The sequence below is a fragment of the Oncorhynchus keta genome, chromosome 27, assembly GCF_023373465.1.
Source record: "Oncorhynchus keta strain PuntledgeMale-10-30-2019 chromosome 27, Oket_V2, whole genome shotgun sequence".
Lineage (NCBI taxonomy): Eukaryota > Metazoa > Chordata > Actinopteri > Salmoniformes > Salmonidae > Oncorhynchus > Oncorhynchus keta.
In genome coordinates, this window is record NC_068447.1 from 5,641,156 (window position 1) to 5,662,686 (window position 21,531).

The 21,531-nt window shown below is 47.1% G+C and overlaps 1 protein-coding gene across 4 annotated transcripts in view; it reads left to right on the plus strand.

Annotated features, from left to right (window-relative positions):
- The window catches only part of lama5 (laminin, alpha 5), a 418,234-nt gene that overhangs the window by 224,237 nt on the left and 172,466 nt on the right, over positions 1 to 21,531 (plus strand). For all 4 annotated transcript variants that reach the window (XM_052481312.1, XM_052481311.1, XM_052481313.1 and 1 more), the window contains 5 exons: positions 2,223 to 2,367; positions 6,905 to 7,045; positions 19,081 to 19,242; positions 20,310 to 20,417; positions 20,674 to 20,757. In XM_052481312.1, coding sequence (XP_052337272.1) covers positions 2,223 to 2,367; positions 6,905 to 7,045; positions 19,081 to 19,242; positions 20,310 to 20,417; positions 20,674 to 20,757 — 640 coding nt within the window. The remainder of the gene's footprint in view (positions 1 to 2,222; positions 2,368 to 6,904; positions 7,046 to 19,080; positions 19,243 to 20,309; positions 20,418 to 20,673; positions 20,758 to 21,531) is intronic.

Here is a 21,531-nt window from a genome sequence, read left to right on the forward strand (position 1 = left end):
AAACACCACAACAACATGGACTGTGATATTATCTGACCACTGAAAACACCACAACAACATGGACTGTGATATTATCTGACCACTGAAAACACCACAACATGGACTGTGATATTATCTGACCACTGAAAACACCAAAACAACATGGACTGTGATATTATCTGACCACTGAAAACACCACAACAACACGGACTGTGATATTATCTGACCACTGAAAACAACATGGACTGTGATATTATCTGACCACTGAAAACAACATGGACTGTGATATTATCTGACCACTGAAAACACCACAACAACATGGACTGTGATATTATCTGACCACTGAAAACACCACAACAACATGGACTGTGATATTATCTGACCACTGAAAACAACATGGACTGTGATATTATCTGACCACTGAAAACACCACAACAACATGGACTGTGATATTATCTGACCACTGAAAACACCACAACAACACGGACTGTGATATTATGTGACCACTGAAAACACCACAACAACATGGACTGTGATATTATCTGACCACTGAAACCACCACAACAACATGGACTGTGATATTATCTGACCACTGAAAACACCACAACAACATGGACTGTGATATTATCTGACCACTGAAAACACCACAACAACACGGACTGTGATATTATCTGACCACTGAAACCACCACAACAACATGGACTGTGATATTATCTGACCACTGAAAACACCACAACAACATGGACTGTGATATTATCTGACCACTGAAAACACCACAACAACATGGACTGTGATATTATCTGACCACTGAAAACACCACAACAACATGGACTGTGATATTATCTGACCACTGAAAACACCACAACATGGACTGTGATATTATCTGACCACTGAAAACACCAAAACAACATGGACTGTGATATTATCTGACCACTGAAAACACCACAACAACACGGACTGTGATATTATCTGACCACTGAAAACAACATGGACTGTGATATTATCTGACCACTGAAAACAACATGGACTGTGATATTATCTGACCACTGAAAACACCACAACAACATGGACTGTGATATTATCTGACCACTGAAAACACCACAACAACATGGACTGTGATATTATCTGACCACTGAAAACAACATGGACTGTGATATTATCTGACCACTGAAAACACCACAACAACATGGACTGTGATATTATCTGACCACTGAAAACACCACAACAACACGGACTGTGATATTATGTGACCACTGAAAACACCACAACAACATGGACTGTGATATTATCTGACCACTGAAACCACCACAACAACATGGACTGTGATATTATCTGACCACTGAAAACACCACAACAACATGGACTGTGATATTATCTGACCACTGAAAACACCACAACAACACGGACTGTGATATTATCTGACCACTGAAACCACCACAACAACATGGACTGTGATATTATCTGACCACTGAAAACACCACAACAACATGGACTGTGATATTATCTGACCACTGAAAACACCACAACAACATGGACTGTGATATTATGTGACCACTGAAAACAACATGGACTGTGATATTATCTGACCACTGAAAACACCACAACAACACGGACTGTGATATTATCTGACCACTGAAAACAACATGGACTGTGATATTATCTGACCACTGAGAACACCACAACAACACGGACTGTGATATTATCTGACCACTGAAAACAACACAACACGGACTGTGATATTATCTGACCACTGGAAACACCACAACAACATGGACTGTGATATTGTCTGACCACTGAAAACAACACGGACTGTGATATTATCTGACCACTGAAAACACCACAACAACATGGACTGTGATATTATCTGACCACTGAAAACACCACAACAACATGGACTGTGATATTATCTGACCACTGAAAACAACATGGACTGTGATATTATCTGACCACTGAAAACACCACAACAACACGGACTGTGATATTATCTGACCACTGAAAACAACATGGACTGTGATATTATCTGACCACTGAAAACACCACAACAACATGGACTGTGATATTATCTGACCACTGAAAACACCACAACAACATGGACTGTGATATTATCTGACCACTGAAAACACCACAACAACATGGACTGTGATATTATCTGACCACTGAAAACAACACGGACTGTGATATTATCTGACCACTGAAAACACCACGTTGGTTTGTTAATTTGTTTGTTTGTGATCATTCGCCAGATGCAAGAACAACATCATCGGTCGTCAGTGTGATCGCTGCAGCCCTGGTTTCTACGGTTACCCCAACTGTAGACCATGTGACTGCAACGAGGCGGGAACAGAGGAGGATGTGTGTGACTCCTCCGTGGGGCGCTGCCTCTGCAAGGTGAGAACACACACTTGGTGTTCCTTATTTATCAGTCCTGGTAAACTTGACAGGTTGATAAAGTTATCCTATTTTTGATGGTCATTAAAGGCAGATATAAAGGGGAAAAGGGGGATACCTAGTCAGTTGTACAACAGAAAGGGGGATACCTAGTCAGTTGTACAACAGAAAGGGGGATACCTAGTCAGTTGTCCAACAGAAAGGGAAAGGGGGGTACCTAGTCAGTTGTTCAACAGAAAGGGGGATACCTAGTCAGTTGTACAACAGAAAGGGGGATACCTAGTCAGTTGTACAACAGAAAGGGGATACCTAGTCAGTTGTACAACAGAAAGGGGGTACCTAGTCAGTTGTACAACAGAAAGGGGATGCCTAGTCAGTTGTCCAACAGAAAGGGGGGATACCTAGTCAGTTGTACAACAGAAAGGGGGGATACCTAGTCAGTTGTACAACAGAAAGGGGGATACCTAGTCAGTTATACAACAGAAAGGGGGATACCTAGTCAGTTGTACAACAGAAAGGGGGATACCTAGTCAGTTGTACAACAGAAAGGGGGATACCTAGTCAGTTGTACAACAGAAAGGGGGGATACCTAGTCAGTTATACAACAGAAAGGGGGATACCTAGTCAGTTATACAACAGAAAGGGGGATACCTAGTCAGTTATACAACAGAAAGGGGGATACCTAGTCAGTTATACAACAGAAAGGGGGATACCTAGTCAGTTGTACAACAGAAAGGGGGGTACCTAGTCAGTTGTACAACTGAATGCCTTCAACTGAAATGTGTCTTCCACATTTAACCCCTCTGAATCAGAGAGGTGAGGGGGGCTGCCTTAATCGACATCCACGTCTTCGGCGCCCGGGGAACAGTGGGTTAAATGCCTTGCTCAGGGGCAGAACGACAGATGTTTACCTTGTCAGCTCAGGGATTTGATCCAGCAACCTTTCGGTTACTGGCCCACCGCTCTAGGAAGTACCACAATGACCAACGCTCTAACCACTAGGCTACCAGGAAGTACCACAATGACCAACGCTCTAACCACTAGGCTACCAGGAAGTACCACAATGACCAACGCTCTAACCACTAGGCTACCAGGAAGTACCACAATGACCAACGCTCTAACCACTAGGCTACCAGGAAGTACCACAATGACAAACGCTCTAACCACTAGGCTACCAGGAACTACCACAATGACCAACGCTCTAACCACTAGGCTACCAGGAACTACCACAATGACCAACGCTCTAACCACTAGGCTACCAGGAAGTACCACAATGACCAACGCTCTAACCACTAGGCTACCAGAAACTACCACAATGACCAACGCTCTAACCACTAGGCTACCAGGAACTACCACAATGATCAAATATGTTCCACAGAGTAGATCTCTGCCATAGATGCTCTGGATCAGCCAATCAACAGGCAGCCTACATATTTCCCAACAACACTCCCAGCTACATAATTCACAACAACACTGTCAGCTCCATAATTCCCAACAACACTGTCAGCTACATAATTCACAACAACACTGTCAGCTCCATAATTCCCAACAACACTGTAAGCTCCATAATTCCCAACAACACTCCCAGCTCCATAATTCCCAACAACACTCCCAGCTCCATAAATCCCAACAACACTGTCAGCTACATAATTCCCAACAACACTGTAAGCTCCATAATTCCCAACAACACTCCCAGCTCCATAATTCCCAACAACACTCCCAGCTCCATAATTCCCAACAACACTCCCAGCACCATAATTCCCAACAACACTGTCAGCTCCATAATTCCCAACAACACTGGCAGCTCCATAATTCCCAACAACACTCCCAGCTCCATAATTCCCAACAACACTCCCAGCTCCATAATTCCCAACAACACTCCCAGCTCCATAATTCCCAACAACACTGTCAGCTCCATAATTCCCAACAACACTGGCAGCTCCATAATTCCCAACAACACTCCCAGCTCCATAATTCCCAACAACACTCCTAGCTCCATAATTCCCAACAACACTCCCAGCTCCATAATTCCCAACAACACTCCCAGCTCCATAATTCCCAATAACACTCCCAGCTCCATAATTCCCAACAACACTCCCAGCTCCATAATTCCCAACAACACTCCCAGCTCCATAATTCCCAACAACACTCCCAGCTCCATAATTCCCAACAACACTCCCAGCTCCATAATTCCCAACAACACTTCCAGCTCCATAATTCCCAATAACACTACCAGCTCCATAATTCCCAACAACACTCCCAGCTCCATAATTCCCAACAACACTGTAAACTCCATAATTCCCAACAACACTGGCAGCTCCATAATTCCCAACAACACTCCCAGCTCCATAATTCCCAACAACACTCCCAGCTCCATAATTCCCAACAACACTGTCAGCTCCATAAATCCCAACAACACTGTCAGCTACATAATTCCCAACAACACTGTAAGCTCCATAATTCCCAACAACACTCCCAGCTCCATAATTCCCAACAACACTCCCAGCTCCATAATTCCCAACAACACTCCCAGCTCCATGATTCCCAAAAACACTCCCAGCTCCATAATTCCCAACAACACTGTCAGCTCCATAATTCCCAACAACACTCCCAGCTCCATAATTCCCAACAACACTCCCAGCTCCATAATTCCCAACAACACTCCCAGCTCCATAATTCCCAACAACACTCCCAGCTCCATAATTCCCAACAACACTCCCAGCTCCATAATTCCCAACAACACTGCCAGCTCCATAATTCCCAACAACACTCCCAGCTCCATAATTCCCAACAACACTCCCAGCTCCATAATTCCCAACAACACTGTAAACTCCATAATTCCCAACAACACTGGCAGCTCCATAATTCCCAACAACACTCCCAGCTCCATAATTCCCAACAACACTCCCAGCTCCATAATTCCCAACAACACTGTCAGCTCCATAAATCCCAACAACACTGTCAGCTACATAATTCCCAACAACACTGTAAGCTCCATAATTCCCAACAACACTCCCAGCTCCATAATTCCCAACAACACTCCCAGCTCCATAATTCCCAACAACACTCCCAGCTCCATAATTCCCAACAACACTCCCAGCTCCATAATTCCCAACAACACTGTCAGCTCCATAATTCCCAACAACACTCCCAGCTCCATAATTCCCAACAACACTCCCAGCTCCATAATTCCCAACAACACTGTCAGCTCCATAATTCCCAACAACACTCCCAGCTCCATAATTCCCAACAACACTGTAAATTCCATAATTCCCAACAACACTCCCAGCTCCATAATTCCCAACAACACTGTAAATTCCATACTTCCCAACAACACTGGCAGCTCCATAATTCCCAACAACACTGTAAACTCCATAATTCCCAACAACACTGGCAGCTCCATAATTCCCAACAACACTCGCAGCTCCATAATTCCCAACAACACTGTAAACTCCATAATTCCCAACAACACTGGCAGCTCCATAATTCCCAATAACACTGTAAGCTACATAGCCTAATTCCAAAAGATTTAAATGCAGATTTCAATGAAACAGAGATCAGATGGTTGGCATGGAGATTCTGCAATGGACGTTTTACCAGTAAAACTTGAAGAATAGGCCGATCGTTTACAATTGACAGTCATAAATGCTAACGGGACGGTAAACTAAATAGACACAAGGGAACAGGAGGTTCAGAACCGAGGCCTTAGGCAGGAGACAAGGCTTTTAAAATACTAAATATAACACACAGGTAGAGATGTGATTCTGAAAGGAACAGACTCGTTACTTGAGTAACTGCAATAGTATTTCAGTATTTAAACACAGAAACTCGTTATATAACTCTGTTACTCATAGAAGTAATATATTTCTCACGAGTGATATTTTTATATGGCAACACTGCTCAGGTATCACATGAACGCACATATAAGGCATGTCAAAATGTGTGGAATTGGGATAAATTAGCTTTAAAACTGCAACATTATCTCTCCGTCCCATGTCAAAATGTGTGGAATTGGGATAAATTAGCTTTAAAACTGCAACATTATCTCTCCGTCCCATGTCAAAATGTGTAGAATTGGGATAAATTAGCTTTAAAACTGCAACATTATCTCTCCGTCCCATGTCAAAATGTGTGGAATTGGGATAAATTAGCTTTAAAACTGCAACATTATCTCTCCGTCCCATGTCAAAATGTGTAGAATTGGGATAAATTAGCTTTAAAACTGCAACATTATCTCTCCGTCCCACGTCAAAATGTGTAGAATTGGGATACATTAGCTTTAAAACTGCAACCTTTTCTCTCCGTCCCATGTCAAAATGTGTGGAATTGGGATACATTTGCTTTAAAACTGCAACATTATCTCCGTCCCATGTCAAAATGTGTAGAATTGGGATAAATTAGCTTTAAAACTGCAACCTTTTCTCTCCGTCCCATGTCAAAATGTGTAGAATTGGGATAAATTAGCTTTAAAACTGCAACATTATATATAACATCATTGGTCAACAAGATGTCTTTCACCTCCTTTTTCCCCCGACAGGAAAATGTCCAGGGTGGTCGTTGTGACCAGTGCAGAGTGGGAACCTTCCACCTTGACCCCACCAACCCTAAAGGCTGCACTTCCTGTTTCTGTTTCGGAGCCACCAACCGCTGTCGCAGCTCAGAGAAACGACGGACTGAGGTAGAGGACAGTACAGCACACAGGGTTTGGGTACGGGCTGAGGTAGAGGACAGTACAGCACACAGGGTTTGGGTACGGACTGAGGTAGAGGACAGTACAGCACACAGGGTTTGGGTACGGACTGAGGTAGAGGACAGTACAGCACAGAGGGTTTGGGTACGGACTGAGGTAGAGGACAGTACAGCACACAGGGTTTGGGTATGGACTGAGGTAGAGGACAGTACAGCACACAGGGTTTGGGTACGGACTGAGGTAGAGGACAGTACAGCACAGAGGGTTTGGGTACGGACTGAGGTAGAGGACAGTACAGCACACAGGGTTTGGGTACGGACTGAGGTAGAGGGACAGTACAGCACACAGGGTTTGGGTACGGACTGAGGTAGAGGAGAGTACAGCACACAGGGTTTGGGTACGGACTGAGGTAGAGGACAGTACAGCACACAGGGTTTGGGTACGGGCTGAGGTAGAGGACAGTACAGCACACAGGGTTTGGGTACGGACTGAGGTAGAGGACAGTACAGCACACGGGGTTTGGGTACGGACTGAGGTAGAGGACAGTACAGCACACAGGGTTTGGGTACGGACTGAGGTAGAGGGACAGTACAGCACACAGGGTTTGGGTACGGACTGAGGTAGAGGACAGTACAGCACACAGGGTTTGGGTACGGACTGAGGTAGAGGACAGTACAGCACACAGGGTTTGGGTACGGACTGAGGTAGAGGACAGTACAGCACACAGGGTTTGGGTACGGACTGAGGTAGAGGACAGTACAGCACACAGGGTTTGGGTACGGACTGAGGTAGAGGACAGTACAGCACACAGGTTTTGGGTACGGACTGAGGTAGAGGACAGTACAGCACACAGGGTTTGGGTACGGACTGAGGTAGAGGGACAGTACAGCACACAGGGTTTGGGTACGGACTGAGGTAGAGGACAGTACAGCACACAGGGTTTGGGTACGGACTGAGGTAGAGGGACAGTACAGCACACAGGGTTTGGGTACGGACTGATGTAGAGGACAGTACAGCACACAGGGTTTGGGTACGGACTGAGGTAGAGGACAGTACAGCACACAGGGTTTGGGTACGGACTGAGGTAGAGGGACAGTACAGCACACAGGGTTGGGGTACGGACTGAGTTAGAGGACAGTACAGCACACAGGGTTTGGGTACGGACTGAGGTAGAGGACAGTACAGCACACAGGGTTTGGGTACGGACTGAGGTAGAGGACAGTACAGCACACAGGGTTTGGGTACGGACTGAGGTAGAGGACAGTACAGCACACAGGGTTTGGGTACGGACTGAGGTAGAGGACAGTACAGCACACAGGGTTTGGGTACGGACTGAGGTAGAGGACAGTACAGCACACAGGGTTTGGGTACGGACTGAGGTAGAGGACAGTACAGCACACAGGGTTTGGGTATGGACTGAGGTAGAGGACAGTACAGCACACAGGGTTTGGGTACGGACTGAGGTAGAGGACAGTACAGCACACAGGGTTTGGGTACGGACTGAGGTAGAGGACAGTACAGCACACAGGGTTTGGGTACGGACTGAGGTAGAGGGACAGTACAGCACACAGGGTTTGGGTACGGACTGAGGTAGAGGACAGTACAGCACACAGGGTTTGGGTACGGGCTGAGGTAGAGGACAGTACAGCACACAGGGTTTGGGTACGGACTGAGGTAGAGGACAGTACAGCACACAGGGTTTGGGTACGGACTGAGGTAGAGGACAGTACAGCACACAGGGTTTGGGTACGGACTGAGGTAGAGGACAGTACAGCACACAGGGTTTGGGTACGGACTGAGGTAGAGGACAGTACAGCACACAGGGATTTGGTACGGACTGAGGTAGAGGACAGTACAGCACACAGGGTTTGGGTACGGACTGAGGTAGAGGGACAGTACAGCACACAGGGTTTGGGTACGGACTGAGTTAGAGGACAGTACAGCACACAGGGTTTGGGTATGGACTGAGGTAGAGGACAGTACAGCACACAGGGTTTGGGTACGGACTGAGGTAGAGGACAGTACAGCACACAGGGATTGGGTACGAACTGAGGTAGAGGACAGTACAGCACACAGGGATTGGGTACGAACTGAGGTAGAGGACAGTACAGCACACAGGGTTTGGGTACGGACTGAGGTAGAGGACAGTACAGCACACAGGGTTTGGGTATGGACTGAGGTAGAGGACAGTACAGCACACAGGGTTTGGGTATGGACTGAGGTAGAGGACAGTACAGCACACAGGGTTTGGGTACGGACTGAGGTAGAGGACAGTACAGCACACAGGGTTTGGGTATGGACTGAGGTAGAGGACAGTACAGCACACAGGGTTTGGGTATGGACTGAGGTAGAGGACAGTACAGCACACAGGGTTTGGGTACGGACTGAGGTAGAGGACAGTACAGCACACAGGGTTTGGGTACGGACTGAGGTAGAGGGACAGTACAGCACACAGGGTTTGGGTACGGACTGATGTAGAGGACAGTACAGCACACAGGGTTTGGGTACGGACTGAGGTAGAGGACAGTACAGCACACAGGGTTTGGGTACGGACTGAGGTAGAGGACAGTACAGCACACAGGGTTTGAGTTTATATATTTCTGTATTTGCTAAACAGTTCCATATTTTGTCCACAGGTTCCCAGATTATATTACAACAGACATAAAACTCAGATATACTTGTTTTGTGCTGAAACACAAATGAAACATATTTTGACTCAGTGCTGAGTGGTTTAATTAAAGTGTGCTAATACGTATTAACAGTTACGTATAGTGATAACTGCCAAAATAATGGAAACACTTGAGTAAATGAGGGATATGAAGTATTGTATATTGAAAGTGGGTGGAGATTATTTAACTGGCAGACAAACAGACAGGCGACTATATCCAGTATCCTGGTCTGTAACATTAACAACATTAACGCCTCCTGCAAACCATCATTCACTTGACTTTTATTTTGAAGTATTTCACCGCCTGTCAGTGCAAGACAGTTCTGGTACCATTAATTGACTAAATAGCAGTCTGGCAATTTAGCAGTCTTATGGCTTGGGGGTAGAAGAAGCCTGTTGGTCAGAGTCCCGATTCTCCGGTACCATTTTCTGGACGGTAGCAGATTTAACAGTGTATGGGCTATCAAAATGACAAAATTAGGAATTTGCAAATAAATTCATTAAAAATTCTACAATGTGATTTTCTGGATTTCTTTTCTCATTTTGTCTGTCATAGTTGAAGTGTACCCATGATGAAAATTACAGGCCTCTCTCATCTTTTTAAGTGGGAGAACTTGCACAATTGGTGGCTGACTAAATACTTTTTTGCCCCACTGTAGTTATTTCCCCTGTTGTCCAGATGGGAGAGGGTGGTGTGGGGTGTAATTTAGATTGCGTCTGCTGTGGATCTGTTGGGGCAGAATGTGAATTGAAGGGGTTCCAGGGTGTCTGGGAACATGGTGTTGGCGTCATGACCAGCCTTTTCAAAGCACTTCATTAATAACAGATCTGAGTGCTTCAGGGCAGGAGTCATTTAGGCAGGTTACCTTGGAGCTCTTTGGAACAGGGAAAATCGTGGTCAGCTTGAAACATTGTTGAGATTCCAGACTGGGACAAGGAGAGATTGAAAATGTCTGTGAAGACACTTGCCAGCTGGTCTGAGAACTCGCCCTGTTATTCCCGGCCTTGTGATTGTTAAACCTGTTTAAATGTTTTGCTCACATCGAGCTCATGGAGAGCGAGATCACACAGTCATCTGGAAAAACGGGGGGCTTTCACTGTGTGGACGACATCGTCTATGCACTTATTGATGAAGTGCGTGACTGTTGTGGTTAACTCCTCAAAGGAATTCTGGAACATATCCCAGTCTTTACTGGCAAAACAGTCTTGTAGCCTCGTGTTACTACGTATTAACAGTTACGTATAGTGATAACTGCCAAAATAATGGAAACACTTGAGTAAATGAGGGATATGAAGTACTGTATATTGAAAGCGGGTGGAGATTATTTAACTGACAGACAAACAGACAGGCGACTATATTCAGTATCCATATCCTGTTCTGTAACATTAACGCCTCCTGAAAACCATCGTTCACTTGACATTATTATGAAGTATTTCTTGAAAAGCTGCTATATGTCTTACTGAAACGTGCTGGATGATGACGCTACGTACGTAAGAACTTTGTCCGTAATTATCACGGCTGTTTAACATCCCTCCTCAAGCCAACATCGCCAATGAAGCGTCTTCATCGGACCATGGTCAGATTTGCTGCAGGGAGGAGGAGCGAGGGCCTTGTATGGGTTTCTGTGGGTTGAGTTTTAGCGCCCCTAGTGGCAGAAGAGGTAGAAGTGAGGTAGGACGGTTTTAACTCTCCCCGAGTTAAAGTCTCCGCCCACCAGAAACGCTGCCTCTGGGTGAACAGCCGCTTGTTGTTTTATGGCCTCATACAGTTTGTTGAGGTCCAGAGCGATGTTGGCTTGAGGAAGGACGTTAAACAGCCGTGATAATTACGGACAAAGTTCATACTGTCACAGTAATGAGTGAAGAGGTGTGGAGTCAGGCGCAGAGAGCAAAGATGTGGGCAAAACAACATGCTTTAATGTCCCGGAAACACAACATGTACAAAGTGAAAACACAAATGAACAGAAATATAAACGGACAGCGTGAAACCCAAAATGCAACAAAATGCACTCAACCAACATAACAGGCGAACAAGCCCGCACGAAACAGAAGCGGGCTAAACAGACTATATATACCCTATCCTAACAACCAAACTAGAAACAGGTGCTACCAATTAGACAAAACTAAACGAACACAGAACGGATCGGCGATAGCTAGTAGACCGGCGACGATGACCGCCGAGCGCCACCCGAACAAGAAGGGGAGTCACCTTCGGTAATATTCGTGACAGTACCCCCTCCTGACGCGCAGCTCCCGCAGCGCGCCGACGTCGGCCTCGGGGGCGTCCCGGAGGCCGAGGCGCTGGGCGATCCGGACGGAGGCGATGGAATTCACTCAACATGGATGGGTCTAGAATATCCCTCGCCAGAACCCAGCACCTCTCCTCCGGACCGTACCCCTCCCAGTCGACGAGGTACTGCAAGCCTCTCACCCGGCGTCTCGAGTCCAGAATAGCTCGTATCTTGTACGCCGGGGACCCCTCGATGTCCAGAGGGGGTGGAGGAACCTCCGGTACCTCATTTTCCTGCATGGGACCAGCTACCACCGGCCTGAGAAGAGACACATGAAATGAGGGGTTAATACGATAATACGAAGGAAGTAATAATCGATAACAAACCTTATTATTTCTCCTCAGGACTTTAAATGGCCCTATACACTGCGGACCCAGCTTCCGGCAGGGCAAGCGGAGAGGCAGATTTCGGGTCGAGAGCCAGACCCTGTCCCCAGGTGCAAACACGGGGCCTCACTGCGGTGACGGTCAGCGCTCTTCTTCTGCCTTATACTCGCTGGGCGTAATGACTCCTGGACTGCCCTCCAGGTCTCCTTAGAGCGCTGTACCCACTCCTCCACCGCAGGAGCCTCAGTCTGGCTCTGATGCCACGGTGCCAGGACCGGCTGGTACCCCAACACGCACTCAAATGGTGACATGTTGGTAGAAGAGTGGCTTAGTGAATTCTGGGCTATTTCTGCCCAGGGAATATATCTCGCCCACTCGCCTGGCCGGTCCTGGCAATACGACCGCAGAAACCTACCCACCTCCTGGTTAACTCTCTCCACCTGACTATTACTCTCCGGGTGATACCCTGAGGTAAGGCTGACCGAGACCCCCAGACGTTCCATAAATGCTCTCCAAACACAGGAGATAAATTGGGGGCCCCGATCAGAAACTATATCCTCGGGCACCCCGTAGTGCCGGAAGACATGGGTGAAAGAGCTTCCGCAGTCTGTAGGGCCGTAGGGAGACCGGGCAATGGGATAAGACGGCAGGACTTAGAGAACCGATCCACAACGACCAGGATAGTAGTGTTACCCTGAGAGGGGAGGTCAGTAAGAAAATCCACCGAAAGATGGGTCCACGGCCGTTGTGGAACGGGAAGAGGTTGTAATTTACCTCTTGGCAGGTGTCTAGGAGCCTTACTCTGGGCGCACACCGAACAGGAGGAAACATAGAATCGCACATCCCTCCTCAAAGTGGGCCACCAGTACTTCCTCTCAAGACCTCTCACTGTCCTATAAACACCTGGGTGACCCGACGAGGGTAGACAATGAGCCCATCGAATCAATTGATCACGAACAGCCAGTGGCACGTACCTACGACCCTCCGGACACTGTGGAGGCGTAGGTTCCCCCTTAGTGCCCGCTCGATGTCCGCGTCCACATCCCATACTACCGGTGCCACCAGCTTAGCTGCCGGAATGATGGGAGTTGGATCGATGGACCTGTCCTCAGTGTCATAGAGTCTTGACAGCGCGTCAGCCTTAGTGTTGAGGGAACCTGGTCTATATGAGATAGTAAAACGAAATCTGGTGAAAAACATGGCCCACCTTGCCTGATTCAGTCTCCTAGCTGATCGGATATACTCCAGGTTACGATGGTCAGTCCAGATAAGGAAAGGGTGCTTAGCCCCCTCAAGCCAGTGTCTCCACACCTTCAGGCCTTAACCATAGCCAACAACTCCCTATCCCCCACATCATAATTCCGCTCCGCTGGCCCGAGTTTCTTAGAAAAAAGAAGGGTCCGGATGTGCCAACACCGCGCCTTAGTAAACATCGCCTTCAACTTATGAAAAGCTCCGTTCGCCTCTGCTGACCACTGTAAACGCACCGGTCCCCCTTCAGCAGTGAGGTAATAGGGGCAGCTACCTGACCAAAACCCCGGATAAACCTCCGGTAGTAATTGGCAAATCCCAAGAACCGCTGCACCTCCTTTACCGTGGTCGGAGTCGGCCAATTACGCACGGCCTTAACGTGGTCACCCTCGATTACCAACCCGGAGCTGGAAATACGATAACCCAAGAAGGAAACTGATTGTTTAAAAAACTCACATTTCTCCGCCTTCACATACAGGTCATGCTCCAGCAGTCGTCTAAGAACTTTACGCACAAGAAATACATGCGCAGAGCGTGTAGCGGAGTAGATCAAAATATCGTCAATATAAACCACTACACCCTGTCCGTGCAGGTCTCTGAGTATTTCATCCACAAAGGATTGAAATATAGCTGGAGCATTCTTTAAACCGTATGGCATGACGCGATACTCATAATGGCCCGACGTAGTGCTAAATGCAGTTTTCCACTCATCTCCCTTCCGAATACGCACCAAATTATAAGCACTCCTGAGATCCAGTTTAGTGAAGAACTGCGCTCCATGAAATGATTCCACTGCCGTAGCAATGAGAGGTAGTGGGTAACTAAAACCCACTGTGATGGAATTTAGACCTCTATAATCAATACACGGACGCAAACCACCATCTTTTTCTTCACAAAAAGAAACTCGAAGAGACAGGTGACATGGAGGGCCGAATGTACCTCTGTCCCAGAGCCTCGGTGATATAATTTTCCATAGCCACCTTCTCCTCCTGAGACAAAGGATACACATGACTCCTGGGAAGTGCAGCGTTAACCTGGAGATTTATCACGCAATCCCCCTGCCTATGGGGTGGTAATTGGGTCGCTTTCTTTTTACTGAAAACGATAGCCAAATCATCATACTCAGCTGGAATGCGCACGGTGGAACCCTGGTCTGGACTCTCCACCGTTGTAGCACCGATGGAAACCCCTACACACCTGCCTGAACACTCATCAGACCACCCCTGTAGAGTTCCCTGTTTCCATGAAATCGTAGGATTATGAATAGCCAGCCAGGGAATCCCCAGAACAACTGGAAACGCAGGTGAATCGATAAGGAACAAACTAATTCGCTCCTTGTGATTCCCCTGCGTAATCATCTCCAACGAAATTGTGGCTCTCTTCACCAGCCCTGACCCTAATGGTCGACTGTCTAAAGAGTGCACGGGAAAAGGGGGTTTACTTTTACTAACGGAATCCTCAACCTCTGAGCGAGTCCGCAATCTATAAAGTTTCCAGCTGCGCCTGAATCTACCAGTGCCTTATGCTGGAGAGAAGGAGAATAATTTAGGAAACAAATTAATAGAAACATGTGACCAACAGGAAACTCTGGGAGAGTGTGGTGCTTACTCACCTGGGGTGACCGATGAGTATTCTGCCTGCCCTCATGATTCCCAGATGAATTCCTCCAGCACCGACCAGACGTGTGCCCTCTCCGGCCACAACTGGTACAGGAGGAGCTTCCTCCTCCGATCTCCCTTGATGCGGTACCTCCTAACTCCATCGGAATAGGGGCAGGAGGATCAGGAGTTAGAACTGACAAGACCCTTTCAGAACGTCCACGAGCAGCTAGCAGATGGTAATAATAATAATATATGCCATTTAGCAGACGCTTTTATCCAAAGCGACTTACAGTCATGTGTGCATACATTCTACGTATGGGTGGTCCCGGGGATCGAACCCACTACCCTGGCGTTACAAGCGCCATGCTCTACCAACTGAGCTACAGAAGGACCACCATGGTCCAACCGGAACGTCAGGTCTATCAGTCCATCCAGGCCCAGTGTAGTATCCCGACAGGCCAGCTCCCTACGGACGTCCTCTCTCAGGCTACACCTGTAATGGTCTATCAGGGCCCTGTCGTTCCACCCTGCTCCCGCAGCCAAGGTCCGGAACTCCAGCGAAGTCCTGCGCGCTCCTCGTCCCATGTCTCAGATAGAACAATCTCTCACCTGCCGCACGACCCTCTGGAGGGTGATCGAACACGGCCCTGAAACGGCGGATGAACTCTGGGTAGTTGTCTCTCACCGAGTCGGGCCCGTTCCAGACCGCATTAGCCACTCCAGGGCTCTACCAGACAGGCAGGTGATGAGGACCCCTACTCTCTCCTCCTCTGAGGGGGCCGGTCGAACGGTGGACAGGTAGAGGTCTAATTGCAGCAGGAATCCCTGGCACCCTGTCGCTGTTCCATCGTAATTCCTCGGAGGCGTCATGTGCAGAGCGCTGGAACCGGATCCAGATGGGGCAGATGGTAGAGTTGCTGGTGGGAGGGTCGGTGGAGTAGTAGGGAAACCACTCCTCTCCCAACGATCCATCCTCTCCATCATCTGATCCATCGCTGATCCTAGGCGATGGAGGATGGATGTGTGATGTTGGACTCTCTCCTCCATAGTGGGAAGAGGAGTGGTCGCTGCTCCTGCTGACTCCATATCGTGGTGCGGGCTTCTGTCACAGTAATGAGTGAAGAGGTGTGGAGTCAGGCGCAGAGAGCAAAGATGTGGGCAAAACAACACGCTTTAATGTCCCGGAAACACAACATGTACAAAGTGAAAACACAAATGAACAGAAATATAAACGGACAGCGTGAAACCCAAAAAGCAACAAAATGCACTCAACCAACATAACAGACGAACAAGCCCGCACGAAACAGAAGCGGGCTAAACAGACTATATATACCCTATCCTAACAACCAAACAAGAAACAGGTGCTACCAATTAGACAAAACTAAACGAACACAGAACGGATCGGCGATAGCTAGTAGACCGGCGACGACGACCGCCGAGCGCCACCCGAACAAGAAGGGAGTCACCTTCGGTAATATTCGTGACACTTACGTACGTAGCGTCATCATCCAGCACGTTTCAGTAAGACATATAGCAGCTTTTCAAGTCTTTTTTTTTTTTTTACCTTTATTTAACCAGGCAAGTCAGTTAAGAACAAATTCTTATTTTCAATGACAGCCTAGGAACAGTGGGTTAACTGCCTGTTCAGGGGCAGAATGACAGATTTGTACCTTGTCAGCTCGGGGGGATTTGAACTTGCAACCTTCCGGTTACTAGTCTCTCTGATAGGAGACTCTCAAAAAAAGCTCATCCATCTTATTCTCCAGTGATTGGACAATGTGACAATAGAATGGAGGGGATTCGGTTTTCTCTTCGCCTCAATTTCACCTGGTTGTCCTTCTGGAAGGTTCTCCCATATCCACGAAGGAACTCTAGAGCTCTGTCAGAGTCACCATCAGGTTCTTGGTCACTTCCCTGACCAAGGCCCTTCTCTCCTGATTTCTCCATTTGGCCGGGCGGTCAGCTCTAGGAAGAGTCTTGGTGGTTCCAAACATCTTCCATTTAAGAATGTTGGAGGCCACTGTGTTCTTGGTTCCAAACATCTTCCATTTAAGAATGTTGGAGGCCACTGTGTTCTTGGTTCCAAACATCTTCCATTTAAGAATGTTGGAGGCCACTGTGTTCTTGGTTCCAAACATCTTCCATTTAAGAATGTTGGAGGCCACTGTGTTCTTGGTTCCAAACATCTTCCATTTAAGAATGTTGGAGGCCACTGTGTTCTTGGTTCCAAACATCTTCCATTTAAGAATGTTGGAGGCCACTGTGTTCTTGGTTCCAAACATCTTCCATTTTCACTGTGTTGTTGGTTCCAAACATCTTCCATTTAAGAATGTTGGAGGCCACTGTGTTCTTGGTTCCAAACATCTTCCATTTACATTACATTTACATTACATTTACATTACATTTAAGTCATTTAGCAGACGCTCTTATCCAGAGCGACTTACAAATTGGTGCATACACCTTATGACAACCAGTGGAACAGCCACTTGCATCTAAATCTTGTTGGGGGAGAAGGGGGTGAGAAGGATTACTTTACCCTTACTTACCCTTACCCCATTTAAGAATGTTGGAGGCCACTGTGTTCTTGGTTCCAAACATCTTCCATTTAAGAATGTTGGAGGCCACTGTGTTCTTAGTTCCAAACATCTTCCATTTTCACTGTGTTCTTGCTGGACTCCAATCAAGTTGTAGAAACATCTCAAAGGAAGATCAATGGAAACAGAATGCTCCTGAGCTCAATTTAGAGTCTCATAGCAAAGGGTCTGAATAATTATGTAAATTAGATATTTAAAAAAAAACGGTTTTTCTTTGTCATTATGGGGTATTGTGTATAGATTGCTGAGGATTTTAGTAATTTTTTAATCAAATTTAGAATACGGCTGTAACGTAACAAAATGTGGGAAAAGTCAAGGGGTCTGAATACTTTCCGAAGGCGCTGTATTTGGTATTTGCCGCCCAAATTGCGTTCTAGCGCATTTAAAAACGATCTACATCTTATAGAAACTAATGCTGATCCGTGTCCAAATCAGGCATTTAGTAACTTATTTTAAATTGTTTTATTTTTTCTTCTGTATAGACAGGGGTAGGCTACTTATTCTATATATACATTTAATTTAATTTAATTACAGGGAGCAGACAGACAGGAAGTGTTATGTTTTGTTATAGGTGATGGATATGATGGACTGGGTGCTGTTAGCAGCAGACAGACAGGAAGTCCCTGTGTATAAATGTTATATTAATATACCCTGTGCATTGTAATGACCTCCAGGTGATGGATATGATGGACTGGGTGCTGTTAGCAGCAGACAGACAGGAAGTCCCTGTGTATAAATGTTATATTAATATACCCTGTGCATTGTAATGACCTCCAGGTGATGGATATGATGGACTGGGTGCTGTTAGCAGCAGACAGACAGGAAGTCCCTGTGTATAAATGTTATATTAATATACCCTGTGCATTGTAATGACCTCCAGGTGATGGATATGATGGACTGGGTGCTGTTAGCAGCAGACAGACAGGAAGTCCCTGTGTATAAATGTTATATTAATATACCCTGTGCATTGTAATGACCTCCAGGTGATGGATATGATGGACTGGGTGCTGTTAGCAGCAGACAGACAGGAAGTCCCTGTGTATAAATGTTATATTAATATACCCTGTGCATTGTAATGACCTCCAGGTGATGGATATGATGGACTGGGTGCTGTTAGCAGCAGACAGACAGGAAGTCCCTGTGTATAAATGTTATATTAATATACCCTGTGCATTGTAATGACCTCCAGGTGATGGATATGATGAACTGGGTGCTGTTAGCAGCAGACAGACAGGAAGTCCCTGTGTATAAATGTTATATTAATATACCCTGTGCATTGTAATGACCTCCAGGTGATGGATATGATGGACTGGGTATTGCTCGGAGCAGACAGACAGGAAGTCCCCGTGACTGTGTATCCTGATCAGGACTTGGTGGAGGCGGACCTTAGTGACGTACCTGATGTCTACCAAGACCTCTTCTGGCACGCTCCTAGAACGTACCTGGGAGACAAGGTACAACATCATACAGTAAACTTTATTGTCCCCAAAGTCTTGGACACACAATCCTTATGTATTTGTAGGTATTTAATTAACCTTTATTTAACAAGGCAAGTCAGTTAAGAACACATTCTTATTCACAATGACGGCCTACACCGGCCCAAACCGTAACCCGGACGACGCTGGGCCAATTGGGGCTCCCGATCACAGCCGGTTGTGATACAGCCTGGATTCGAACCAGGGTGTCTGTAGTGAAGTCTCAAAGACATATTTTACGTGCCTTAGTCCACTGAGCCAATCGGGAGTCTGTAAATAGTAAACATATCGTAGGCATAGTAACATACATTGCAAAGACTCCAGGGTCACAAAGACTCACAGTGGGTGCAAGAGTTAAAATGGAGGAACACCTTTAGGCTTCAACATAACAATAACCTTGAGCAGGTGGGAGCGGGCGGGGCCTGGGAGGGGCGGGGCCTGGGAGGGGTGGAATGACTGCTTCACCCGGTGTTATTTAGCCAGAGGGCCCTCATAAGAGGTACTGTGTTCACCATGCCAAGGAGAGGGTGAGGGTTGGTGGGGAGGGAGGGTTCGCTGGGGCAACAGGAGTCTACATCAGATTACACTAGTGCTACGGGCTACATATAGCACACACACACACAGACACACAGACACACACACACACACACACACACACACACACACACACACACACACACACACACACACACACACACACACACACACACACACACACACACACACACACACAAAAGAGGATGTGTAGACAGCCAGCGGTTATAGAGATAATGATGGTTGTTTTGTCTAGAATATAACACCTTTAATGTTAGATTTTATCTCTCTCTTTGAACATAGTTATCTTCCTCTAGGATTGAATGTCTGACCGCAAGTCTGTCTGTCTGTCTGTCTGTCTGTCTGTCTGTCTGTCTGTCTGTCTGTCTGTCTGTCTGTCTGTCTGTCTGTCTGTCTGTCTGTCTGTCTCTCTGTCTCTCTGTCTCTCTGTCCGCCTGTCTGCCTCCCTCTCTCTCTCTCCCTCCCCCCTCTCTCTCTTCATCTCTGTCTAGGTATCGTCGTATGGAGGGTATCTGCGGTATCGTCTCCACACTCAGACTATGAGAGGAGATGTTCTCTCTCTACCCACTGAGGCCGCTCGACCTGACATCATTCTCAAGGTTAACAACCCACCACAGTGTACTCTCAGCTTTACATCTGAACAGATTACCAATATGTACTTTCTACACTTAACCTTAGTGCTTAGTATCATTTGATGTCTATGGAAGAAATGATGTGTTATGCCTTACTATTAGTAAAGAGTAAAAGGTCGTGTGTGTCAAGAAACCAGAAGAGCACTGAACTGAAGGTTGGCTAGTGATGTGTCTGTCTGTGTGTATCTCTGCTGTTAAAATATGTGCCTCTGTATATCTACAGGGTAACCAGATGACCCTGGTGTTCATTGAGAGAGAATATTCTTCACCTGAACAACCACACCTGGGGATAGTCCACATGCTGGAGGTAGGACACTAACCTCCTGGAGATAGTCCACATGCTGGAGGAGGGACACTGACCTCCTGGGGATAGTCCACATGCTGGAGGAGGGACACTGACCTCCTGGGGATAGTCCACATGGTGGAGGAGGGACACTGACCTCCTGGGGATAGTCCACATGGTGGAGGAGGGACACTGACCTCCTGGAGATAGTCCACATGGTGGAGGAGGGACACTGACCTCCTGGGGATAGTCCACATGGTGGAGGAGGGACACTGACCTGACCTCCTGGAGATAGTCCACATGCTGGATATAGGACACTGACCTCCTGGGGATAGTCCACATGGTGGAGGAGGGACACTGACCTCCTGGGGATAGTCCACATGGTGGAGGAGGGACACTGACCTCCTGGGGATAGTCCACATGGTGGAGGAGGGACACTGACCTGACCTCCTGGAGATAGTCCACATGGTGGAGGAGGGACACTGACCTGACCTCCTGGAGATAGTCCACATGGTGGAGGAGGGACACTGACCTGACCTCCTGGAGATAGTCCACATGGTGGAGGAGGGACACTGACCTGACCTCCTGGAGATAGTCCACATGCTGGAGGAGGGACACTGACCTCCTGGGGATAGTCCACATGGTGGAGGAGGGACACTGACCTCCTGGGGATAGTCCACATGGTGGAGGAGGGACACTGACCTCCTGGGGATAGTCCACATGGTGGAGGAGGGACACTGACCTCCTGGGGATAGTCCACATGCTGGAGGAGGGACACTGACCTCCTGGGGATAGTCC